At 32.8% G+C, this 27,663-nt stretch overlaps 2 protein-coding genes across 21 annotated transcripts in view; one reads left to right on the top strand and one right to left on the bottom strand.

The window, feature by feature from the left end:
* The window catches only part of LOC131941668 (myoferlin), a 58,437-nt gene extending 56,606 nt beyond the window's left edge, over positions 1 to 1,831 (top strand). For 2 of the 11 annotated variants that reach the window (XM_059301064.1, XM_059301056.1), the window contains one exon: positions 1,530 to 1,831. In XM_059301064.1, coding sequence (XP_059157047.1) covers positions 1,530 to 1,562 — 33 coding nt within the window. In that variant the 3' untranslated portion in view covers positions 1,563 to 1,831. Of the gene's footprint in view, positions 1 to 138; positions 395 to 1,529 lie in introns of those variants that run through there. The other 9 variants (XM_059301055.1, XM_059301063.1, XM_059301057.1 and 6 more) reach the window with 6 other exon arrangements.
* A 4,178-nt stretch (positions 1,832 to 6,009) lies between these two features.
* LOC131941675 (4-hydroxy-2-oxoglutarate aldolase, mitochondrial) lies at positions 6,010 to 19,853 on the bottom strand. 10 transcript variants are annotated; one of them, XM_059301080.1, is made up of 10 exons: positions 15,819 to 15,934; positions 15,657 to 15,679; positions 10,235 to 10,305; positions 9,840 to 10,041; positions 9,413 to 9,541; positions 9,050 to 9,177; positions 8,507 to 8,641; positions 8,304 to 8,400; positions 7,947 to 8,080; positions 6,010 to 7,550 (listed from the first exon to the last, which is right to left on the bottom strand). In XM_059301080.1, the coding sequence occupies exons 3-10, from the start codon at positions 10,277 to 10,279 to the stop codon at positions 7,401 to 7,403; spliced, it is 1,020 nt and encodes a 339-aa protein (XP_059157063.1). In that variant the 5' UTR covers positions 10,280 to 10,305; positions 15,657 to 15,679; positions 15,819 to 15,934; the 3' UTR covers positions 6,010 to 7,400. The 10 variants fall into 10 exon arrangements, with proteins under 10 accessions (XP_059157063.1, XP_059157059.1, XP_059157067.1 ...); XM_059301076.1 differs by lacking the exons at positions 15,657 to 15,679; positions 15,819 to 15,934 and adding exons at positions 11,474 to 11,522; positions 15,491 to 15,582; XM_059301084.1 differs by lacking the exons at positions 15,657 to 15,679; positions 15,819 to 15,934 and adding exons at positions 11,474 to 11,522; positions 15,491 to 15,582 and having other exon boundaries at positions 10,235 to 10,295.
* Positions 19,854 to 27,663: the final 7,810 nt, after the last annotated feature.

Here is a 27,663-nt window from a genome sequence, read left to right as displayed (position 1 = left end):
AAAATTGAATAGAACACAAACTAGCAATTTTTAATGCATCACTTAGACAGATCTGTGATACTCCTTTTCATTTTAAAAGTATAAGAACATCATCATCATCATGGTTTACATAAATTTCTATTCATTTTTTTCTCAAAGGGTCATTTTGCTGCTTTAGTTGTAAACAAAATAGAAAAAAAAACGTAGATAAAATGAGCTTGAGGTAACATTTGAGAAGTTTGGAATTGTTTCTTGTTTAAATTCTTCTGTTCAAAAATTGGCTGCTTTTGTTCGTTTTTTATGATTAATAGTAGTAAAATTTCTACTTTGTTGAATGAGAAGTATAGGGGAAGTATTTTTGCATGCAAAAAATCCTAATTGAGATTTTGACAAATCTCATTGTTTTACACCTCCTGCGTTGGAAAGACCCAGTTTTGCTATCTTGTCTGAATGCATGTATGTGTGACTGTATGTGTGTTAACTCAATAGCTTGAGTTAGATGGACAAAATTTCATATTCAACTTTATTTTATTGTATTAGATTTTCTTCTCAAAAACTGATAACTTTGTACTACATAGGTGTCTGAGCTATTTCTGGTTAACAGAAGTGGAACTTTCTACTTTATTTCCATTTTCTAAAAAACCTTCAGAATTTGATAATTTTAATTGGAAATTTTATATCATAGTCTCACAAAGCTGCAGATTCTAAGTACTTTTTGTCCTTATGTGTTTCCTCATATAATGAGCAGCTTGTCACAAACTTACCTGCCATCTATATTGCCCGATTCCACTGGAAGTCGCTGAAAATATACACGTTTAACATAGCTCACTCCCTTGTTATTTCTTAGCTCTCAAATTGCTTGCATTAATTTTTCTAGTTTGTATTGATATCACAGTTTTCTCTGTATTGATCTTGATAATTAACCTTGTTAGAACTTTACATAAGTTTAGGGGTCGTCCATAAATGACGATACACTTGTAGGGGGAGGGGGGTCCGTAATTTTGTGATGGTGTGAGGGGGGGGGGGGGTTCAGATGGTTCGACGTCACACTTGCACTATAAAAAAAGCAATGTTAGAAAACGAATTTTAGACCTTATTTTGCGTTTTAGAAAACTGTTTTAATAAATTGTAATAGGAATTGATTAAACTACTCTGTTTTGACAGAGTTCAGACAAGATTTTGGAAAAATATCGATGTTTAAAAAAAAATTCAACTGCAGTTTTGAGGGGGGTTGTAGGCTGAGGTGTGACGTCATTTCAGGGGGTGGTCTGGCTTTTTGTGACGATGTGTGGGGGAGGGGGGAGGTAAAAAGCGTGACGTCATATATGGATGACCCCTTTGTATTGATAATACAGTTTTCTCTGTAATGATCTTGATAATTAACCTTGTAAGAACTTTACATAAGTTTATTTTCAGAAGTTTCTTTCTTCTTTTTTTTTTGTTGTATAAATATACATGTAATTTATATCCTACATTTGTTGCATGTGTGTCTGCATGAATTTATATTTATGTTTTTAAACTATTTAGTTTTTTGCTATTCCTCTATTTAGGAACAACTATCAAGATGGATGGTGGGAAATTAGTAAAGTTCCTGATAGAACCATAGTTACAGATTACATGTGTTTTCCCAGCCTGGATTTGTCATTTTAATCAATGTGCATCAATTAATTTGTGGCTTTTTAATCAGTAACTATAATCTGAGCTAAAGCTCAGAAAATACCTTTGATAGTTAGTCATTGTGTATTCTAACGAGAAATTTGTTCTTAATCTATTATTCGCCAGTGGTAAAGCATACACTGGAACTACTTAAACATAGATTGTTAGAAAATTTTTATTTTGCATCAGCAGTGAATACAAAAAAGAGGACATTTTATTGTATTGATTCTTATTTTACATGTAATAAAAACGTTGATGTTGAGATCTTTAGACCATGTGTTATAGACTCTTGTTAGGTAGTAATTGATAATAGGAGTATTTGAACATAGACAGAACAAATATTTTTAATTAAGACTGTGCTGTATTGTTGTGCAGACTGTATAGTACATCTTTCATAGTATACATTACATTAGAAAGGGTCTACACCAAACCGATTTTACAAAACTGTCCCAGTGTTCATGCTGCTTTGTCAATAACTCAAGATTATAAGATCGAGGATACCATTTTGTTTAAATATCTCCAGCATTAAAAACTTTGTGACGTTTGAAAAAGGCTTCTTTTGACGGGTTATATCTCTGTAAGTATAGACAGAAACTCACTCTTTAGAAAACAAATACACAAAGAACATACCCAATATTTTAAACCTAAAAAGTTCCTACATCATTTAAATCAATTTAAATACAGTTGTCTTTTTTATGACGTTTTGGTATTATTATTAAAAAGATCAGTAAAAAGACGTGATAATTTTAAAAAAATCTCCAATAATTTACTTCAATAAAAGCAAATAGGCGTACAGGTTTTATTAATATTTTGGGGAATAAAGTTTTTTTTAAAAAATCTATGCGCCGATAACATGTAAGCTTACGTATAATCAGAAGAGTAGGTCTATAGGGTTTTACTTTCACAGTGACATATCTAAATACGTCATTTAAAAAAGTTATACACCTTCAAGAGAGCAGACCTGGGCTAGTTTCTACTCTAAAACAAAATTAAATAGCCATAGTTTGAACGTAAACAGTTTTTGTGCCCATTAAGCAATCCTATAATGGCTGAAGGGTTTACATTCCGGGGAAATATTTTTTGGCAAAACAATTAGGCCTATCTTGAACTAGAAGTGCATTCAAAAGAAAGAATATTTATTTAGAATACATCAGTCAACAGTCCTATACCTAGGCTTATATTATCTTGGTATAGTCTACACAAGTCATAACTCGTTCAACGATCATGGCGATGTAGTAGGACTAGGCTTACACTAAAACTTCATAATTTATGTACAGTAACATAGGCTAATCGATAACCAACCATGCATTTTACACTACTATTTTAACTCGTTCTTCACAACTAGGCCAATAACATTTACTTAAAAAGCCTATAGTATGGCCTACCTGAGGGGGGGGGGGGGTGATAGCCCTAAAATTAATCACCTTAATTTGGTCGAGTTAAACCTTTAAAGGCTTAGTAACAAATTGGTTTTAATTCTTCAATAGTTTTTTATTTTACCATGATTGGCAATCATTTGTTCGGAATCTTTAGGGGAGAGGGAAATGCATTGCCGCAAAAAAAAAATGCAGATTTTTAGGTGCCGGCACAAAACACTACTCTAAATTAAACATAAATTCTAAAGCCACGTTGATTCGTAAAACATCTATTTTTTTTATTTTTTTTGAAAAAAAAAATGTTTTAAAGCTATACGTAAGTTGGACCATCTACTTTGTTGAAAAAAATGTAAATAAAACCATTCTTGAACGTGGCGGGTTTTCTACTAGTACTACAACTACACCCATGAATTGTTGACATTGGCGACGAAAATTACGCTCACGTGACCTTTTACCGTTACGAAAATTGAAGCGGGAAGAACATTAAGCCATTTCTTTAAAAATAAGGCTAATTACATAAAAACTGAAAAATGACATGAAAATATACAATTTTAAACGGAACCATGACCATAGTTTGCTGAAAGATCCAGCATTAAAAAATATATATTATAATTAATTATAGAGATTCGACGTTTTAGGTCGGTTTGGTGTAGCTTAGTATTTCAAGTCAACCTTTCCTTCATTAGATAATATGCGGGACCAAAAAAAAAAAGAATTTTTAGGTCCGTTTGGTGTAGACCTACCTAGATCTAGATTATTTAAGTCAATTTTTATTTCATAGGTAAACTTATGTGTTAGTACTATAGTTACAATTACATGACTATATTAGGTCTACTTATATATAATAATATATTATAGTCTATAGGCCTGTTTATATAACATTAATCATCTGACTGGCACAGAGAAGAGCATATTTCATTCAATGTTAGATCTAGATCTATCAATAAAACACACATGCTTATTGTTAAAATGCGTTATGCAGACAAATGGAGATGGCATTGTTTTCCAATTATGTTTGTTGTTTCTTTTATTTTTCAACGTTTTTTTTTTTAAGCAATAGTGAATTAGCAAGTCACTTAGTTTTAGTTTTAAGCTAAATATCCAACTTTTTATGGTTTTCAGTTTTCTTTTAAATATTGATAGCCAACATAGTCTGACATTGTAAGGGTTTGTTGTTTGAATTCTGTAGAAAATGATCTATTTAACATCATAACTATCAACCATAAGCCATAAGTTTGAATCTTTTTTTATAGACCATTGCCTTTGGTCTCTTGTGATATTTTTTTTATATTTTTATGAGATTTTACTCTTAACAAAAACTAATACTGACATACATAATTTTTTTTTAAAATATGGACTTGTGACATCTTTGTTTTATATACTCACTGTTTATAAAGGTTTATTCTTATTTTAATGGAACAACTATTTATATATATCTTATTATTATACACTGTACCCTATAACATTATTTAAGTTGTTTTACTTTTTAGAATTCATTTGTGAATCTCAGAATGTACCTTTTTCTTTCTTTATTTATTTTTAAGTCATGTATGTTTTATACAAGATATTAAATTTTTAAAAACTTCAGTTTTTATTAAAACCTAGTCACTGTTGAGTGTTATCATACTTCTAGAGTAGGTTTTGAATAATATAACCACTTCTTCAATGCAATCTGTGTATTTCGATTTTACAATCTTTAAATTACGAAGAGTTCAGGTTGTAGGCTGCAGATTCTATTTGCCCAGCATTAATATATATACAGAGCCATAGCTATGTGAGGTTGGGTGGGGTGGCTGACAGAAGAGGGGTGCCAGACGGGGTGGGAAAAATATTAAAAACTCATTCTCAGCTGCATTACTTAATTATACATAGTCAAAATTAAGACATTTAGCTGTTTTCTACATCACTGGAACGAGTCACTATGCCTCTGTATATATAATATATACAGCAGCCTAACTAATTTAATTAAAGACAAATGTGTAAGCACAGTGATTGTTACATTATTTTGATAGAATGTTTGCGTTCAGTTAAAATTCAGTGCTAATTTGAAAAAATATATAATTTATAAAGCTTTTATTGCCGTTGCTTCTAAACTAATCGAAAATGTCTTAGCTACCTCTACTGAAAATGCAAACATCTTAACTTTCTCCTTTAGAGAACACCACCACTTACGGAAACATTTAAAATTTTCATTTTAGTACGTGTTATAATAAAAAGAGTATCAATTCTCTAATAAAAGTTGACATTCAACTGAATGACAGTTAATGTCTACAGGCTGGGTCTGTTGGACCATGAATTTATATGTTAACTGGCCTTGCAAGTACACCACCCTTTGGTAAAATAATAACCATTTTTTTTTGTTTACTTGTCAAACACATAAAATGTCATCCTTACTTTAAATGTAATATCCACTATGAATTATTTAACCTTACCCTTTCCATTTAAACCACAGGTTAGAAAACCTTTTTGCATATTAAAAATGAAAATAATTTTAAAGTGCTCCAGCTTTTGTAATGAAAAGCCATTTCTTTTTAGTTGTTCAAAAGGTTAATTCATTGTATTGATTGCTTTTTCTTTATTAACATGAACAAATAAATTACTTTTGATGGTAAAGTTAAACTTGCATTATTAATAAAACATAGTGTTAGTTACCTCACAAGTTAAAGTCTTTACCTTGTGAGGTAACTAACAGTATCTGTTTTGTTAGTAATTAAATTAACCTCACTGCAGTTACCAATTATTTTAGTTAAACTTGCAGAGTTCCTCATTTTTAAAAAACCTGTTATCTTGTTAAAAAAAAATATAATTATTTCCATAATGCTGTAAAATAAAGTGATTTTAAAAAAGTATTACTGCTTTCCTAGTATTTTTTTTGTATGAATATGAAAAACTATTTTTTCATCTTTTCAGCATACTATAAAAATATAATCAGATGTTGACTTATCAAATATTTAAACCAGCTAAGTAAATTATGATGAAATGAAAACATAAAAAAATTATGTTGTACTTCATTTTTTATTAAACAATGTATTTAAACCTTTATCAACATTGCAAAAATAAAGATAATGTATTTATGTAAACCTTTCAAAAGGCACAAAGATTTAAATACTTATATATCTTTTGTAATGCAGAATAAATATGTAGAAGCTATATACAGAACCAACAAAAGTATAGAAATGTTGAATTATATTTTGTATAATTAGAACTCTACAATACATACATCATAGTAGCATGAATCCATTTATTAAATCACTCACCAAAGGCCACTGTCTATAAATGATTCAACAGTTCCACTCATAATAGACCCAATCCAGTCAGAATATTGCAGCTTGACTTTCCAGTTCAGCTTCATGACTTATCAGTTATTTAAACTCATATGCTGAAGGATAATGTTCATGTCATTGTTCACATTTTAGATTTTTATTCTAATATATCACCCAGTGCTGCTCACCCACAACATATTTACAATAAAGACTGCTTTTCTAATGGCCAGTGACTGACCTATAAAATTACAGTTAATGAAAATGCATATACTAAGGCCCAATAGACTAGACCAAATAATAAGCTAAGAGCACAAATTTCTTGTAATGGGTGGATGCCACCCAATTGGGTACTTCTTAAAAAAAGAACATCAAATATGTATTTTACAAAAAACAGTCCAGAAACTTCAACATGTTCTATTAGATCAGACACCCTACACATAATGCATTAGGCCAGAACCCCATCCATGTTAAAAAGATAGCAAAAAGCTTGAACAAAAAAACAGCATATGTAAATTTTAAAATTATTGCAACAAAAAAATTAGACTATTTAAAATGTTGAGATGTGTAGGTTAAACAGGGATTCATGAACAGACGTAGATCTGTTAATAGCCTAAAGAACTCATTAGGCTTTAAATTATCAACCGGTTTTGGCTATTCACAGGTTAACCACAAAGATATAAATATTTAGAAATAAAAAATTCTGTTTACAAACAAAAGAATATTTCAAATTCTAAATATGCAATATAAAAATTTAAAACATCTGATTAAGTTATTATAAAAAAAAATTACAGAATTTTTTTTTCCTTATATATTGAATGTTTTTAATCAAAACAAATTCTGGAAAATATAGACCTATCTATATTTAAAAGTTTTAAATGACTTTTTATAAGGAATGTTCAAAAATGCAAAACAGTTTATATTACAGTAGCAACTTGATGAAAAGTTCTGCTTTTCTAAAAATCAAAATTATGTTAAAAATTGAAACTTGCTACTGATTTACAAAAAACATCCCTGGTTTATGCCCATTTCCTAAAATATTTAGTAATAGATGATTTTTTTCTAATTTAACCTCAATGATTTTACTTTCCTTTTCTATTTTTAAACAGCTTAAAATATAAATATCTGTTTATAAAAACAATGATTTTTTAAAAGCTTTTTTCAAAGCTTGTTCCTCTTCTAGCTTAAGAGGGGTGAGGGGTGACCTCGTTGGTCCTCCATAGTATCCAAACCACTCCATTGCTTTCTTTAGTCCAGGAACACCCAGTCGTCGAGTCACCTAAATAAAAAAAAAAAAGTTTTGTGTGAAAACATGGTTTAACATGTTACTATCAGATTCAGGGTTCTCAATTCTGACCCTGGCCAGATGCGTCTAAATAGGTGGGAACAGCAACCCGCAACCCATCTAGGAGAGAAAATTCCAAAAGCAAATCCAGACAGAAAAGCAGAAAACTGGCTTTATGGGGCATAACATGTAATACTTAATTGAAATAAAGCAGAAAATCATTTCCAAATTTTTAGCTTTGTTGTATTATGTTAGCAGCATTAAAAAAAAATAATTTTCCACCTATAAAAATATTAATTATATTTTTTCCTTGCATTAGAAAGACAATCATGTCAAGCTAAAAAAAATAAAAGCAATTTTTGTAGCTTATTAAAATTGTCTAGTACTCACATAGCTGTTTGGGATGACAAGTCTTAACTGTAAGTCCATTGCTGACTTTAAGTCACCAGCCTGAGCTAATTTAAGCAATTCACAAACTTCGTTACCTAGCACGTTAGCTATACCACAGATTCCTCCCACACAACCTAGTGAGCAAAAATTAAGTCCATGATTCAAATTATTGCAAAAAAAATTTTTTTTCAAATTTAAATTAGCTGTTATGAATATCAACAGATAGAAAAATCTAAAATATACAGACATATTTTATTAAAGCATCAACCTTTTTCTATTTCCTATTCTTTTTCCAACTTTGTTTTAGACAGAGGAATAGGTAAAACAGTTGTAAAAAAATTGAACTCAATAACTTACCAACATTATGAGCTGCAAGAAGAAAACCAGCAGAACCAGCCAAAATTTGAAAATCAAATGAAGATGTTTCATAGACAATAGATGCAATACGAGTGATCTGTACAAATAAACCACATTTAGATCCAAATGTTTTGATTCAAGTTAAAATAAAATTATGATTCAACAATTAAATGAAGTAATTTTGGTCAAAAAAGGTTGCATACATCACCACCACTGTCTTTCATTCCAATGATATTTGGATGTTGGGCAAGTTTAATCACAACTTCCGGTGGAATGTCCATCCCAGTGTTACTGGGCAAGTTATATAGGATAACAGGTACAGGCACCTGATCAGCTACCTACGGATAATACAATTTTATTTACGACCATACATCATTATAAATTATTTTAACTGTTATGCAGTAACAAGCTATTTGATAAAATATTTTAAAGTTATTAATTGAACTTTGAAATATTGTCATGGATATAAATATAAGACTATTTCTATCATAGGTATGTTGACTTATAATGAATGTATATTTCTAGAAACAATTTACCACCAGGACTTTACTTTTGCAAAACTAGAAGAAACTAAAAAAAAAATAGAAAAATGTGTGTTCTATATTTAAAAAAGAAAACAATGGAAGCATGGTTTTAAATATGGAATTCCAAGACATCCTGGAAAAGTGGCATTGACTTTAATTTAATCACTAAATATTGGTCAGTCATTTTTAGAATAATTATAATTATCTTTAATTGTGACTAACTTTTGTAAAATGTCTTGTCAGTGCATCTGCTGTCATGCTGGCTTTAAAGTAAAATGGGTTGACAACCAGGACAGCATCTGCTCCTGCTTCAGCCATTTTCTTGGATAAAAGAATTGTATCCCTTGTGGCTATACAAATTTAAAAATATAAACAGTTATTGCATATATATATGCTAATAAACTATTTATAGCATTGCATATTTCTGATATTTGCAGAAATGATAAAAATATTACAATAAAATTGCTTTTAGAATCTTGAATTTCAGCATTTTTGTGAGTGCACATTCCTATAGAAGATCACATTTGAATTTTAAGGGCAAAAACTATTTAGATCTAATTGTTGAAAGTAAAGAAATATTTTTACATTCACATCCAGATCCAGCAATGATCAATTTCCCTGGAGCAGCTAGACTCTTTGTGTCTTTTACCATCATCTCACGCTCATCCCAATTTAGGAAGCAGAACTCACCATTAGATCCTTGTACAACATATCCTGGAAAATAATTACAAGTTTAATAGGATTATAATAGTCAATACTGATTTTTTTTTAAAAACATGAGAAAAAAATATCTATTGCCTTATACTTATAGTAGGATTAATCAAAATATATATATATATATATATATATATATATATATATATATATATATATATATATATATATATATATATATATATATATATATATATATATATATATATATATATATATATATATATATATATATATATATATATATATATATATATATATATATATATATATATATATATATATATATATCACCAACCTTTAAAAGGCATTTTATTCCATATCTTCATATTGAACTCTAGTTTATCAAAGTTAATAGTCTCATCTTCATTAAAAGGGGTAGGAATTGGTGGGAAAATACCAGAAATATCAAACTGATGAGTCACTGATGAAGTGCTTAACTGTTTTTGTATTCTTACTGATGAATGGCCGTGCCAGTATTTGCACATGGATAAAATAACCTGCAATCCAATTTATTATTTTTCCTATTATTATCAAGCACTAATTTTTTAAGACAGAAAAATAGAGAACTATACACTTACAAGCTTTACAGACATTAATAAGACTTTTCCTACATAAAGTATGAGCTATTGACAAATTACAATAAAGAAACTGATGACTATAGGTGACTTTTTACTCAAAACAAACACTTACTTTTTTTCCATGATAAAACCTCATAACTTTGTTTACACAAGCCATTCCCCTGTACTGTAACCTTGGGTTGACTAATAATATTAATAAGTTAAAGATATGAAATGTCTGAGTTAAAATCTGTAAACTTTGGGAAGTTATATATATATATATATATATATATATATATATATATATATATGTCCGCCAATTCTCCATTCTCCCCAATCTGTGGTGGAATTTAAACCACCAACAAACATGTTTTCCCAGGCTTCCGCGCCCCTGAAAAGCCTTCCCGGTGCATGCAATTAATGCTCGACTCGCACCACCCCAGCCAAGACAAAGCTGATACACCTATGACAGAATGATACACTACCTGGCCACTTATATTATAGATAGGCCCCATAAGATACATATATATTACTCAGTATATATGTATATTATATATACAAATATATATTTTATATATAGGGGTTTAGGTTATTTACCATATATAGGCCTATATATATATACATACATATATATATATATATATATATATATATATATATATATATATATATATATATATATATATATATAATATAGGCCCTATATATATAAAATTATATACATACATATATATATATATATATATATATATATATATATATATATATATATATATATATATATATATATATATATATATACATATATATATATATACATATATATATATATACATATATATATATATATATATATATATATATATATATATATATATATATATATATATATATAATAGTAGTATATACCTATTATATAGTATACTATACTATTAGAATACTACTATAGACATGTAGATTCTATATAAAATTTTAATTTAAGAATAAGAAGACCATGTCACCATAGGCCTTACTGTTACTCACTCTTACTGACTTTGGTACTGGAATAATAATTTATTATAACTTATTATATAATATATATTATATTACTAATATTAGGGGCCAGTATTAGTAATAATATAGATCACTATTAAAAATAAATAATAATTTTTTAATAGACTATACTATAGCCTACTCACTATAGTAGAGAATATTATAGAGTTATTAAAACTGCAATTCAAAGTAATGTCCAATGAAAGTATTGAAAGTAGAGAAACAGTTACACAGGTTGTGTGTGGCAATCCAAACACTCCAGTGTTCTTATCTCACACAAGCTTTGTTTTTTTGTTTTTTTTAGCAGTTGATTAGAAACGTGTTAAAATTACTGAGCTACCTTGTCTCAGGACTCTTATTGTTAAGTGATAGATCTCAGTGTTAATTGAGGGGTAATCTATCGCTTTAGCGTAATCAATTCGGCCGTCACTAGTAATGTAGGGATAAGGTAACTAATAAATATGGCTTAAATATGGATATATTTTTGCATATTTTTCTAAAATACTAAAGATAATTGAATATTAAACCACATTTAAGGTTTAAATCAATAAAAATGTCAGGAAATTAAAGTTAAACAACGATGTTACAGATACTAAATTTGCTATTAAAAACAGCGGCCATCTTAAGAAAATATTATTTTGAGTCATTTCCCTTTAATTTCTATTTGTATGGAAATGTATTGATGTTTGCTGTTAAATAGGTTAGTCTTGTGTTTAAATACAAAGCATGCGTTTTTTTTTTTTAAATTCTGCCCTTTAAACAATTTAATTGACTGACAATAAACATCAGTTCTATAATTATTATTATGAGATGCAATTTTTATACATTAAGATACTCCCTATTTTTATAGAGCTACCACTACATATCTAATGTTTATTTAAATATTAGTTTGAGTTCATTCTTATTGTTTGTGTTATTGTTTGTTTCCTATTTTCATTTAATATTTTCATGCTTTTTTCCTTTAATTAGTGATTTAATCACAAATGACGTCCCGTTTTTGACCTCTCTTCACCTTAACCCCCCCCCCCCCCCACCCCCATTTTTGCCGTCACGAAATAGTCGTAATGTCGAAAATTACCTTTTTGCCCTGTCTATTAAAAAGTCAAGCCATAATTCTAATGAAAAAGTTATTTTCAGCATTTTTGTATTAGGCGAAATACATAACGTTTCACGTTTCTTACCCCTCCCACTTCCCGCGTAAAACGTCGTCTCAAAACCAGTTACTCCACCCCTTAAGTGTGCGATGTCATTTAGGGTAGATGTCAGGTCCTATATACATTTTGAATAACCTTTGTTGTCAAAATGTTGATACCAAATACCCAAAATGAGTTATATGGGGTTGCCCATAAACGATGTCACATATGCAATGCTAATGTGACGTCAACTTACGCAGGGTGGTCGGGGGGATGCGTGACGTCTATTTTGGAATCTTCTATAAAGCTGTGCTCAGTGAAAATGAGGAACATAAAGCGTTCGTTTTCATGCATACATTTGTTCATAACTATTACATGTCTGTTGTACTAAGCGGTGTTAAACAACCTCAGCACACCATCCCCGCCAAAAAGGGCCTGCCACTAAATGCCTACCGACGAAAATAGGCCGCACTATATTGACTCCAAATGAAATAACTTCTGACAACAAGGCTCAAACCAAGTAGCTCCTGTCAACAATATTCGACAAGTATTGACTAGCAGGTAAAATGGGACCAATCGAAAATTGAAAGTTTGTCGCCTCTGGGGGGTGACACCATTAAGTGCCGCACCGGGTGACACTCGACCTCGCTACGCCACTGAGCTAATGTAAAGCCACAGCTCAGTATAGGCTTGAATTTAACATAAAATAGTGTTAGCAGTGGACAGCCTCTAAGACTGTGCATTAGGAGTACGGCCGTCGGAAAAACGCCAGAGTCCGACGATATCTGAACATCAATTTTGTCTTTTATGAAGTGCGGAGCACCTTTAAGACCTGAGCTTGGCCCCTGTTGACACCACCACTAGCGCCGCTTATGTCCACATATTAATCAAACGTTTTGCGTGGAGCTTAATGGACAGACGTTTATAGGTGGGACCGGGAGCCTAAATGCATTTACCGAAGCCGCTGTGTCACGGGCATTTTAGAGCCGAACGTCTAAGGGCAGCAGGTTGCAGAAATTAAAAGCACGTGAATTTGTATAGTAGAGGGAGAACATCATGCCACTGTAATAAATTAAACACCAATATAATTCACCGAACTAAAGTTATTTAGATCTATTCGTCAGGCTAAACGTCGTTAAAGTCTCATCGCCATAGTGATTTAGGGCCTGTTTTGATTTTCTTTTAATTACGCGGTATCTTTCTTAAACATTAGCCTAATGATAAATGACGTCACGCGCGCCGCGAACTTTGTGACGTTGTGCTTAGTGGGGGATGAAACGGCGTGGTTGAGAAAAATGACGTATTTCTTTTTTTTTTTAACAGACGAATAAGTGATAGATTCTAATTTTCCTACGAACTATACGTTGATCTAGTTTATTTTTTTCTAGAGTGGGATATCACTATATTGTGATGGGCGATTTATATATAATCTCAATATATTCTGATCTACTACTATTCATACGGCAACTATTATGCTCGTGAGGAGGACGGGAATCACTCTTATGTTCCGCAGACACTAATTAACAATGTCAACAACTTAGTTTATGAAATAACATGAACTTAATTAACACACACTTATAGATCATTTTCACAATATCAAATAATACATCCGTCTTCTACTATATCTAACCCCCAACTAACTTCACTGCTGCGTCTTACGTCATCGGTACATTGTCGCACCATGCTCACGTCACACTCACGCCACACATATTTTATTGAACACGCGCACAATATTCTCGCACCAAATCGTCTACCGTCAAGTTCGTACAGTCCTTAGTAACCTCTACTCGTCTAGTCTAATTCTATATATCTACGCTATGACACATATAGTGGGTGTTTTTTTGTGTGGTAATAATGGATGGTGGGGAGGGGTAAACATTGACTACTGAAGAAATCAAAAACTGATGACAGCAGAAGGCAAAGAAAAAAAAACAACAAACCATGTGGTATTCAAATGTAACTAATTAAAATTTGAACCTATTTTAATAAACACAATAATCTTAATTCAGAAAAAGTGTAGGCCTAAGACTAATGTCTACAGACAAAATAAACAACTAGGCTTAATTAAATGGATCGCCCATAAATGACGTCATACTTTTCCCGACAATTTCCCTCTCACCCAATAGTTACTAAAAGCAAGATGATGATTTAATATCATATCGCAGTTCTACTATACCCGAACCCTTAATCACAATTTCTAACGAAAACGAATATATTCTTCATCAGTTTTGAAAAAAATATTTTACACCGTCCCATATTTTGAGTCCAACGTCATTTATGAGGAATATGGACGACCTAATAATTGACAAGTTAAGGGGTCATCCATAAATGACGTCACGCTTTTTTAATACGATTTTTACCTCCCCCCCTCCCCTCCGTCACACGTCGTCACAAAAAGTCAGACCCCCCCTAAAATGACGTCACACATCAGCCTACAACCCCCCCCCACCCCCCCTCAAAATTGCAGTTGATTTTTTTTTAAAACATCGATATTTTTCCAAAATCTTGTCTGAAATATGTCAAAATATAGTATTTTAATCAATTCCTATTATAATTTATTAAAACTGTATTTTAAAAAGCTAAATAATGTCTAAAATTCGTTTTCTAACATTTCTTATCTATAAAGCAAAAGTGTGACGTAGCACCATCTGAACCCCCCCCCTCCCCGTCATCACACATCGTCGCAAAATTACCGACCCCCCCCCCCCTCCCCCCTACGATTGTGACGTCCTTTATGGACGACCCCTAATGATAATCAGTACAAAAGGGTTTAGACAGTTTAGTAAATGTTGGACCTCCCAAAATTTTTTGAGATCTTGGATGTACATACAACATACATAGCCTTCATTTCACTTGAAAATGAAATTAAAGATAAGAAGACGGCCCTCTGTCTTACTTATATTAAACAAGACAGGTATGTATATTAAACAGCAAAGTCAACACAATATACATACGAATAGACATTTTTATCCAGGGAAACTACTCTAAATTTTATTTGGAAAGATGGCCGCTGTTTTTTTTCTACTAATATTTATCTCAAACACCTAGTTTAAAGTTAGTTTCATGTTATTTAAATTGTTTTGGTCACTGTTTGTTATTTTAAATCAATTATCTGTGATATTTTGTAAAATTTGACTTAAATAAACTTATTTAAACAAATATATTCATCAGCTACCTCTCCCGCAGCCGAATTGATTACGCTAAAACGATAGATTACCAATTGAAGTGTTGTGTTTACTGTAATCTTTACTTTACACTTCATTTATCATTTTGTGTCATTGTTGACATGTCACATAAAGTTTCCGCTCAGGAGATTCTTACTAAATAAAATCAATGGGAATAAAGAAAAAATGTCGCCCTATAAAGATTCTAGCCTAATTATAATATAACCGCAATTCAATTAAAAGATCTAGTCTAGATCTAGAAATCTAGATTAAAAGAGTTTACTTTTTATAACTTGCTCAGTAGTTAGATCTAGATTGCTGATTTAGTAGTAGTGAATAGTAGGCCATAGGATAGTAGATCTACTAAGTCTTAGAGTCTGGTAGATCAATCTAGATATAGATCTAGAATCTAAAAATCCAGGTCTAGAAATCCAGATGCCTTGGAAAATTGGTAATATGTGTGTTGGTGCGCAATTTATTGTCACATATTTATGAATAAAAATTATTTAGGTCAAGTAGTAGGCCTACATTTAAAAAATTAATAATCTTTTGAAAGCGAAAAATGGCAAATTTTTTCTGGCATAAAACAGACTCAAGCATTAGGCCTAGATCTAGTTCGATTCTGCGAAATCAACAATTTTTTTTTATCCATCCCATTCTGGATTTTCCATTTCTCGACAGAAACCAAAAACAAGGCAACAACCCCAAAATTTACTCGGTGGCTGTCAGAGGACGGACTGTAGACTAATAGACTATAGAATCTACATTTTTAAAAATATTGTTTATATGTTTGTCTACTCTGTTACTGAAGTATGGCCAAAGGGGTGATCCATAAATGGCGTCACACTCGGAGGGGGGTCCGTAATTTTGTGACGATGTGTGATGAGGGGGAGGGGGGGGGGGGGGGTTCAGATGTTGTGACGTCACACTTTTACATTATAAAAAAGCAATGTTAGAAAACGAATTTCGAATTTTAGACGTTATTTCGCGTTTTAGATAACTGTTTTAATAAATTGTAATAGTTTAGACAAGATTTTAGAAAAATATCGATGATTTAAAAAAATTCAACTGCAATTTTGAGGGAGATTGTAGGTTGAGGTGTTACGTCATTTTAGGGGGGGGTCTGGCTTTTTGTGACGACGTGTAACGGAGGGGAGGGGGGGGGAGGTAAAAATCGTCCCAAAAAGTCGGGTGTGGGGAAATTGCGAGACGCGAAAAGCGAAATGGCGAGGCGGGAAAATGCGAGAAGGTAATGCGAGACATACCTGCGGAATTAAGGGTAAATAGCGAGACACTTTTTGCGAAAAAAAAGTTTTTTTCTTTTTTTTCCATCTTTATTTATTTAAATTATTTTTTTTGTTTTAAAATAAAGAAGCATTTAGCCATACCCTTTAACACGAGTGTTGTATGTTGTTATTTTTTATCTAGATACTAAGTAGATAGATAGATCTATATCTAGATCTATCTATTTAGAAATCCTAACATCGTTGCTGTGCTACTGTCATCGCCCGCTCTTGTTAGCGAGAGGAAAATCCCGTCTCAGTCGGCATTAATTAAAAATCTAGCCCGCTCATGTTTATACAAACGTGAGCTGTGTCATTGTGAATTGGTATAATCTTGTCAGCAGGAGAGATATTTTGCAACATATATTTATGGATTTTTGTACTTGCAAAAAGTGTAAAAGTATTAACAATTCTAAAAAGTGCAATTTATTTTTTTTATTAAGTAATTTTAATTACAAACAAAATTTACAAACAAAATCTTCTGAAACAGTCCTCAAACACACCTCGTGACACCATCTTTCACACATAGTACACCCAACCCAGTTCATTAGACTCCCATTTATACATTTTTCTTTTGCTACTTCTTCCAATCCACATTCACAACAATTCACATTCTCATCACAGTTGACCTCCTCGTTCATCCCACAAACAACACTGACACCCATGTTCTCATCATCATCATCCGCACGCTCAACATCTGTTTTCCGGTTTTTATAATTTGTATTTTTTATCATTTCTGTAATTTTGGCAATGTCTTGCTCATTGTTGTCACCAGCAGTTGAGTTTTTTTAAAACATCGATATTTTCCCAAAATCTTGTCTAATTTCGGTCAAAATAGAGTATTTTAATCAATTCCTATTACAATTAATACAATGTATTAAAACAGTTTTCTAAAACGCGAAAAAACGTCTAAAATTCTTTTTCTAACATTGCTTTTTTATAGTGTGACTTCACATCTAACCCCCCCCCTCCTCCCCCTCAACACACATCGTCATAAAATTACAGACCCCCCCCCCCCCCCCTACGAGTGTGACGTCATTTATGGAAGACCCCAAATAACACCACCACCAAAACCAAACAATTCAGATAAGTTCAACTTGGTTTTTAAAAATATTTGAAGTAGGCCCATAGCTTACGATATAGCACGAGCAACTGATAATATCGGTGACGTCACTTTATTTTGTTGTATCCAAATGATGTCGGCATTTCCTTGTGCTTAGATTTATATGGTAAAAAAAGCTAGAAAAAAATCGTAGGCGGCGGCTATAATACAAAATTTCTATGCAACAATAGAAAATATGTTTGCGGCGGCAGCGGATTCGGGCACTGTGATCTTCAAAGCCGGTAAATCAGGCGGCCTCGGCGTTCCACACAAAAGACAGAAGCTGATCTATCGTCGGCGGTATTTCCGTCGGTTTCGAACAAGGTGGTATTCTAAGTCGACACAAAAGATGGGGGGAGGACAAATCATCAGTACGTCTAGCGACGGAAAAATCGGAAGTTTTAACAATGTAAACGAAACGTCTTTGAAGTCTAGACCAAATACCACTGAAAATCGGGTGCGGTAAATTTTTCGCATAAATCTTCGCATTTCAACACCACCCAGCGTAAGTATCGGCTGGTGGTAAAATGCGAGACAAAAAAGTCACGTGACCGACCGTTTTCGCGCCCTTCTCGCATTTTCCCGTCTCGCCATTTTGCTTTTCGCGTCTCGCAATTTCCCCACACCCCAAAAAATCGTGACGTCATTTATGGATGACCCCTTAAATATTCTATAGCTATATTATAGTATTATTAGTATAGGCCTAATTATTCTAATTCTATTGGGCCTACTAAATACTTTCTAAGTTTATGGATGCAGTTTACTTATTTAGGTATAAATCTATGCCTAAGAGATGTTCTTTAATAACTGCTTAATAAAAGTTGGCATAGGCCTACGTATCTGGTTTTTAGTAGAAGGCATATATTTTGAATGCTTCTTTAAAGGAATAAATGGTAATGGTAAAATGTGAGACCTGCAGCATTAGAATGTTTTTCTTGGTTGATATTAGAATCTAATTTTTAGATGTGTGAAGGAAATGTTTTTGAAAAAAAAAATAGTCTAGATCCAGTCTGGGTTATTTTTTCAGTTGATCTTTAAGCATGTTTTAAGTTTGCTTAGCTTGGACTGGGCATGATGTTGTCGATGTAAGTAGTAAATGAATTCAACCACAAAATCTAGGTCTTTCTGGTGTTTGGTTGTTGGCATCACTGAATCCCAGCTTTTTGGTCTGAGGTTGTTCTTCTCATGTTCCAGGCCAGAGTTTCTTCCAGGCAGAGCGCCCCCCCCCCCCCCGAGGATAGTCTAATCCCGCCCACCCCCCCCCCCCCCTTCCCCGAACGAACGAAATGGAATTTGCGTAGAAAATATATACTTTTACCAGTGTCCACCCCCACCCCCGGAAAATGTTGACCCCCCCCCCCCCCCGAAAATGTCAAGCGGCATTGCGGCTACTTATCTCTGGGACCTACAAACAATACCAAAAATAAACTTAAAATAAGCTGCAATATTGTGTTCAATGTGCAGACGCAGAAAGCAGAGGTTGATCAAAATCATCGGAAATTCATTTAAATACAGGTGATGTTAAAATTTAACAGAAAACTCCGGCAATTTACCACATTGAAAATGAAGCCGGCCAATTTGTGTGCGAGACAAAAGTATCGCATGGATGACAATTTCCGCACCCTTCGTGTAAGCCTACAACAACAGCTTCGCTTTTTCGCACTTTACATCACCATTGACACATTGCTGGACATAAGATATAGTAGGCATTCAGGTAGAAATAGTCAATTGTTTCCGCTATATCGATAGATCTAGTTACAACAGAAGTTATCCAGTAAATAATATTGCAAATAAAGTAAATATGTATATACATATATACATATATATATATATATATATATATATATATATATATATATATATATATATATATATATATATATATATATATATATATATATATATATATATCATAACTTACTTTGTCTATATTTGAAATTTAGCCTATCAATCAACAAACACCCTTTATTCGAGCACAAACATTTTTAGAACGCCATTTTCTCTTAACTAGATCTACCCATAGACTAAGCAATTAAGAATGTGTTGTGTGAGCGTAGTATAATCTTACAAATCAAAACGTGACCATGACTAATAAAAATATGGGCCTATGTATAATATGACTGCTTCATCTGGGAGTAGGCTAATTGATTACACAGCTTCGCGAGAAACGGTTCAGTAGGCCTATAATAATCTAATTATTTTAAACTGTAATATGGGCACATTTTATGGCTTTTGTATCTATGGAGACTAAAAGGCTGAACAAGATGTAACACATACATTCAAACAACAATGAAATAACAATTTTAAAAATGTGCTCTGGTCCCAGAGCCGGCGTTAGGAATACGCGGGGCCTAGGGCCAACCATCCGCGCGGGGCCTTTCCATTATATATATATATATATATATATATATATATATATATATATATATATATATATATATATATATATATATATATATAAAGGCCTATATAATGTGATGTACACATAATAACACAAATGTTTTGGAGTTTATAAGCTAATGTCAAACTTTCCACTATAATAACAGATTTTTATCTCTTCCATGTATTAACCCAATGTTCGTAGTTTTTTTTTCCTTTGCTAAGATAATCACTTTTAACAGTTATGTAATTCATCCCAAATCACTTAAGAAAATTTAATCACGTGCCGAATAATTAGGAAAATAAAGTTTACAATACAGCGAACTAGGCCTGATGTATCAAAACAGTATAGACTTCAAAATTTGTTTAGAATTCATACAATATTTTAAAACCAAAATCATTATTGTCTTAATTATTGAAGGGGTGAATCCTTAAGGTGACACAACATCAGAGGCGTAGCGAGGGGGGGGGGGGGGGGCGGGGGGACATATGTCCCCGGGCGCCGACCTTAGGGGGGCGTCAAATTAAAAGTTTGAGGGGGGTGCAAATGAAAAGTTCGAGGGGGGGTGCAAATCGAAAATTTGCTCCCGAGGGGGCGCCAAATTGAAAGTATGTCCCTGGGCGCCGGGAAAGGTCGCTACGCCTCTGCACAACATAACAACAGTTTTAACTTTCGCCAAAAAATAATAATAAATCACTCAATCACTCTGTTTAATGCCGCCTGATATAGATCCTAAGCCCCCCCCCCCTCCTCGTCGCCCTCCTCCCACCCCTCTGCACGCAACTGAATGTTAATTTTGTTATACCAAGACAAGTAGGCCTAAATATAGAGTAGCCCCCCCCCCCCCCCCCCGAAAACGAAATGAAATTTATATAATTTATAGAGTAAATATATACTTTTAACAGTGTCCGCCCCCCCCCCCCCCCAAAGAAAGTCTACCGCCCCTCCCCCCCCCCCCCCCCCCCCCCCCCCCGGAGAAAAAGTCTGGAAGAAACACTGTACATATACGACATTATACGACATCTACAACAAGAAAGTCAGGACTAGAGTTCATCAGGTCACTAACTGTCTACTATAGACATCCCGTCTGCTCACTAAAAGGACGTCTTCATCGGTCCGCATACAATAGGGTATCTCTTTAATCGTGGGCTAATTCTCGACCGCCATCTCCAGTCAGCTCAGGTCAAATGCCAGGCGACCGTACCCTACACAAAGGGTAGGTGTGACACTATTTTTGTATCGAATTACGGCCTGTCCCAGTTCAGGTGGGACTCACCAAAATCAACCGTGGCCTCAGTTATAACAATCAACAACGTCGGCATTCGACCATTTAGTTTTTCCCAATTGAATTCAGCAACAATTTTTTTTAAAGTTTACGAACTAATTCAGATAACAGTGACATTGCTGAAGCGCGGGGCCCCTTCAAGCGCGGGGCCTATGGCGACCGCCCCGTTCGCCACCCCCTAACGCCGGCTCTGTCTGGTCCGGTTTGTGACTTTTTGCATCGTGTCTGGAAAGTTGGCACGGTTTTCTGACAACTGCGCAACGGAAAATACGCTTAAAAATGCGGAATGGAAAATTTCGCTCACAGAAAAATGCGAACGTACAGACAAGCGCGCGCACACAGTAAAATGCACCAAGAGCTGTCTGTTTTCGCTAAAATCAAATAAACGTGTTGAAATAAAAATATTATAATACGTTGTCATGAACAGAAAAATAAATATCAATTTTTCACGTCACAATTTTAAAAAGTATTAATAATATGTGATGGATTATATATATTAATTTTGATAAATCCTAAACAATCGATACCATATTTATGGTGGGAACTTTACAACAAAAAAGAACTGTCAATTGTCATCATCCCTCCCACTAATAACCGCTTTTGAACATTTGCACAGACAAACCAACAAGGGACAAAATCCATCGACATGATTGATAATAGTATGATAATAGCAAACACAGGCAGAAAGCAAGCATGTCAATACAGCACATCCACATAACTTTTAATTACTTTACTCATAAACCTACCTCGACCCAGAGGCGTTGCGTTTCAAAATATATATAAGAACTATGCTTTTTATCATTTGAATTAAGGATTAGTTAGAGGAAATCCACGTGTGTTAATAACTGACCGGGGAGGGGGTGACACCAAAATCTAATACTTTACGATGTAAACGATGTTTCCACTTGAATTAAAAGTTGGATTAATATAATATGCATATAAATTGACACCATTAGACAAAATGGGTGGGGTGACACCAATTGCAACAATATGTAGACCTATATATATATATATTTATATATATATATATATATATATATATATATATATATATATACTTTTTTTCGGGGGGGGGGGGGGGGGGGAATGACACCATGAGGTGCCGCACCGGGTGACACAAGACCTAGCGACGCCACTGCCTCGACCGATAACCCTTACACCAGCACCATAATCAGCTATATCAAAGCGTAAATCACAATACAGCCAATCATTCTCCAATCCCCAATACCTACTCCAAGACACAACAGAATCATGAAAACGCCAACAACTGAACGAGACGCACCATTAGCACAGCCAGTGGTAAACACGAATGCAGTAACTAATTGCTCAGATTACTCTGCTTCTTTTTATTCTTACGATCATAGGCAAACCATTTGAAAACAAAAACAATAACCTAACCTGTCGCATCTACAAAATAACTATCAAGAAAAGCATGTAAGAACATTTTGCAACAAAACACCCTAAGGCAAAAACGTATAACATACTGTGAGGCTCCAAAAAATTAAACGCATTGCCTCAAAATTTTAAAAGATCCTGCTTCTAAATTTCTATTTTTTATTGAAGGGAAACGACTCTGCAAAGACTACACTTAACCATTTTGCTTGGTCGTGTCCCTTAGACCGTAAGCTTTGATGAATTTTTTTGAACTTACGATTATTTCCCTTTAAAAATTTACTACGACGGTTTAAAAATAAAAGTGGTTATTTCTCTTTGACCATAAAATGTGACACATTTTCAAATTATTTCTTTTTGGATGATTGTTTTATGCTGTAAATTTTTAAAAATCTAAAAGTATTTTTTTTTTGCTTTTGCATTTTTAACACATTCATGTTAAATGGGTCTTTGTACTTTTATGTACCTATATTAAATTAAAAAGACTGTTCGAAAGTTTTTCTAAATACTTTATTAAAGGGAAAAGACTCTGCAAAGACTATACTTGAACATTTTATTTGGTCGTTTCCCTTAGACCGTAACCTGTGATGAATTTTTTCGAACTTACCATTATTTCCCTTTAAAAATAGACTACGGCAGTTTAAAAATAAAAGTGGTTATTTCTCTTTGACCATAAAACATGACGCTTTAAAAAAAAATTGTAATTGTTTTTGTGTTGTTAGTTAAAAAACTTAAAAATAATTATTGTTGCAGTTTTACATCACATCATGTTTATTAGCAGGGTTTAAGTACTTTCGTGTGGTTATATAAAAGCCGGCTAAAACACGCTTCTAGGTTCTTTATTGAAGGGAAGCAACTCTGCAATTACTATATTTGATCAATTAATTTCGTTGTGCTTAGACCGTAAACGGTGAAGACGTTTTTTAAACTTTTGATTATTTCCATTTAAAAATAGACCGGCGGGTTTAAAATAAAAGTGGTGATTTCTCTTTGACCATTCATTATGATTCTTTGCCAATTATTTATTTTCGTTTGATTGTACACAATGACTGTATTTTACAAATAATTAAACTGTTTACCAAATGGATTTTCGAAACCTCACTTTTTATCATCAAGGGGAAATAACCAAATATAATTAAAACCACAGCATACCTATCACAGTTTCAAATCCAAATAATTCTCTAGAATTAATCTTCACCCGATGTCTCCCATTTGATAACTATTGTTGTAGTCTAGTAAAAGGTTTTACCAATTCATCTATCTGTAGTCTAGTAAAAGGTTTTACCAATTCATCTATCTGTAGTCTAGTAAAAGATTTTACCCATTCATCTATCAATCCCATAACCCCGGAGTGTTTTGAGGCATCAGACTTAACATAAATTTTCACCATTTTTCTTTGGCTTCTGTGGCATTTAGAAATTCTGCATCTAGCTAGCATTTCAGTCCATTCATTAATGTCTCCCATTTAATCATTTCTTTACCTCCCTCGTCTTCTCCCAAATGACACCCAGAGTTTCTTCCAGGCATCTCTTCGCCCCCCCCCCTCGCCCCGAAGAAAGTCTACCCCCCCCCACCCTTTATAAATGGAATGTATATAGAAAATATATACTTTTAACAGTGTCCGCCCCCACCCCCCCCCCCCCGATATTTTTAGTCTCCCCCCCTCCCCTAGAAGAAACACTGATGGCACCGTGCCCTGCATGATTGTGTTTTAATTGGCCATAACATTATAACATTGATATATCATGGCCCAGCTAGTTAAGGGACGAATAAAATGCGAAGAAAATTAAATTTATATGTTTTCCTTATGCTTAAGTTTTTGGCAATTGCGGTAACCACTGACAAACATAATTAGATCATGTAAAAATAAATTTAACCTTTAATTTTTATACAGTATTCTATTCATTGTTTTACTTGTAAAAGTGTCAATTGTATGTGCATGTGCTGCATAGTAGTGCATACTCGAGTTTCAAGGTCACATTTTAGAGAAATAATTCTTTCAAGTATAGTTGTGTTGTCAGAGTATTTAACTGACATAATAGCAATGATGAGTTAAGCTTTCTAAGAGCTTGGCCCTGAGTTCGGGTCCTCAGCTGTGATGGACAACAAAGTCGCTGGGTATAAACAGATTAACTCTACTTCATCTATCCCACAAATGGGAAACAATACTTAATTACACACAAAAGAAACGGATGTTAAAATCTCCCTTCCATTCACTAATTGTTTGTTAGAGATTGTCTTGGGCACTAACGTTTTAGTTCGAGAATTATAGTTATGGTTGCGAAGAGGTAGGGCTTCCTAATTGACTAAAGTTTTTATTTTAGCTGTGAGACAACTAGCAGTATTTTTTTCCATTATTGGATCTTGTAAATTTTACAAGAGAAGTAAAAATGTTGTTGGATAACCTACAAAGTTTTCAGTTGTTTAATTTCTTTATTTGTTGTCAATTCAAATTGTTGAGACCTGACCAGCAAGCTTGGGACTTCCGTAAAGATAATCTCATGATGTGCGTTTTTTTAATAAAAATCTGCAAAGTTAGTTACATTTGTTTTCAATAAATATCTAACTGTAGACATTAAAATGAAATTTTGAAGAACAACAACAAACATGAGCAACTAACCAACAAACTATTGTTTTATTACTTTTATTATTGTATGAATAAGGTCAACCAGCATGTGTATAATATACATTATGTACATGAAAAAACTTGAATCTGATTATGTACCAGTCCACTGCATTCAACTGAAACCATCCACACCTGCAAACTAACTGATCACAACCAGTTTTTTGTTCAATATCACACCAATAACCAAGTATGTAATTCATAACATAATTTACTACAGAAATGTGATTTTTTTTAAACAAAATAATTTAATTACTAGTTGTCTAATTAAAAAAAAACACTACACTATGTAACAAAATCTTGTAATACTGGTCAATGAATTTTTACAAGTAATTTTATATAATGCTGTTAAACTAAATGTATATAAACTAAACCAGACAAACAAACTACAAAGCTAAACAGCAATAAATGCAGATAATTTGCCAAAGCAAACAATGAGGTGGCAAAAATTCCCCAGACACCAAGTCTAGAAATCCATCAGATAAGGTAACAAACTGCATCACACACTGAACTGAATTTCATGACATCTGACTGAAGTAGTTACTTTAAGAATAAACATTTACAGTAGTTTCTTTTGATTTGGAATACTTTTTCTTACATCACTTTTAAACAATAATGTGTCTGAGGTCTTTTCAATGAATTATTTACGGCATACAGTACAGTGTAACAAAAAATGCCATTTAACTGAATGTATACACAAACAATATTTACTGATACAAAAATACATTATGATAATACCTTGTATATTTTACATAAAGACTGTACAATAAAAACAATGGACTGCGGTTTATTTAATTGCTACCACAGTTTATTAATGATGTCATTCACTGAATGAAAATTAAACATATGGATATACAAACTAAACAAAGTTACATCACTGAAAGCTTTAATTAATAGTGATTCACAGCCAAAATAATATCAATTTAAGCATTTAAGGAAACTGTTATCGTTTTTTTAAAAAAAAAAACTTGATATTTATATCTCCCACTATCCTGCTAAGCTAAACTCAATGTGAATTAACTGTCAAACATGCCTTTGCTGGAGTATAACTATTAAGAGAGGCACCAATTGAAACACCAAAATGATAGCTGCTCTCTACTCAGATCTGTTTCACAAGCTGACAGTTTATGTTGTACATTGGCAGAGTTAACACTAGTGGAAGGTACAACATAAAGCATGCGTGTGGAGAATAGGATTCTGGGAGCACCTTTTTTGTATTACATAATCAAACTTTGTTTTACTAAATAATAGTTGAAAAAAGTAATGAAAATAACTCTAATGAAACACAATATTGTATCAGCTAAAATACTACGCAATAAAGGCAGTTATAAGCTACTTCAAAAATGAATTCTTCCCTGATCAACTTGCTTGTCAGGAGTCTGCTAAGTCAACTAAGAATCATTAAAGTGTAAAAAAAAAATTTAAAAAAAAAAAGAAAATAAAAAAAACAACAAAGATTAGTTTAAAAGTAAATTTAAAAAAAAAAAAAAGATATCTGGAAAATTAACAGCCACTTAGCAGATTTTGCAAAGACTCCTCAAGTTGATCAACACCAGTTTGTTTTTTCAAAAGATTAATATCAGTTAAACAAAAAAAAAAAAGTTTTAACATCAAGTTTTTTGTATCAAAATCCAACTTAGATCAAGCTTTAAAGGCACTGTAATCAGTGCTAGAACCTGATCTAGTTTGTATAATCAATGAAGCAGTTTGCCAGCTTAAAATCTAAACAACATAAACATTAAAGTGCATTGTATCAAAATGCACAATGGAATGCACCAGACCTAATATATTTTTTACTGATATGTTCATACCCATAAAAACTGAAAATAACAATCTTCAGCTAAATAATTTCATATCGTTTATAAAAATCTAAAAATTACAGTTGATAAAACTTTTAACAACTTGCATCATTTGAAAATAAATTAGCCTACCCTTCTCACCTACATGTATGACAGGGGAAAAAAGAATTGACATTGCTGACTAATCACCACATAGCACGCAAATAAAAAGATGTCAAATGTATCAGGGATGTGAGGTATGCATCTTAAAAAAAAATAAGTGTAATGGTTCCTATTAAAATGAATGTAATTTCTTTTCTGGCTTCAAATCCTTTATACATTTAATGGACATGATATTGTTCTGTGTATCTGTTCTGGTTATATTTTCAA

The sequence above is a fragment of the Physella acuta genome, unplaced genomic scaffold (genome assembly GCF_028476545.2).
Source record: "Physella acuta isolate Inbredline_101_S28 unplaced genomic scaffold, ASM2847654v3 ptg000369l, whole genome shotgun sequence".
NCBI lineage: Eukaryota > Metazoa > Mollusca > Gastropoda > Physidae > Physella > Physella acuta.
The sequence above is the reverse complement of the archived record's forward strand: the minus strand, read 5'-3'. Positions and strand labels throughout refer to the sequence as shown.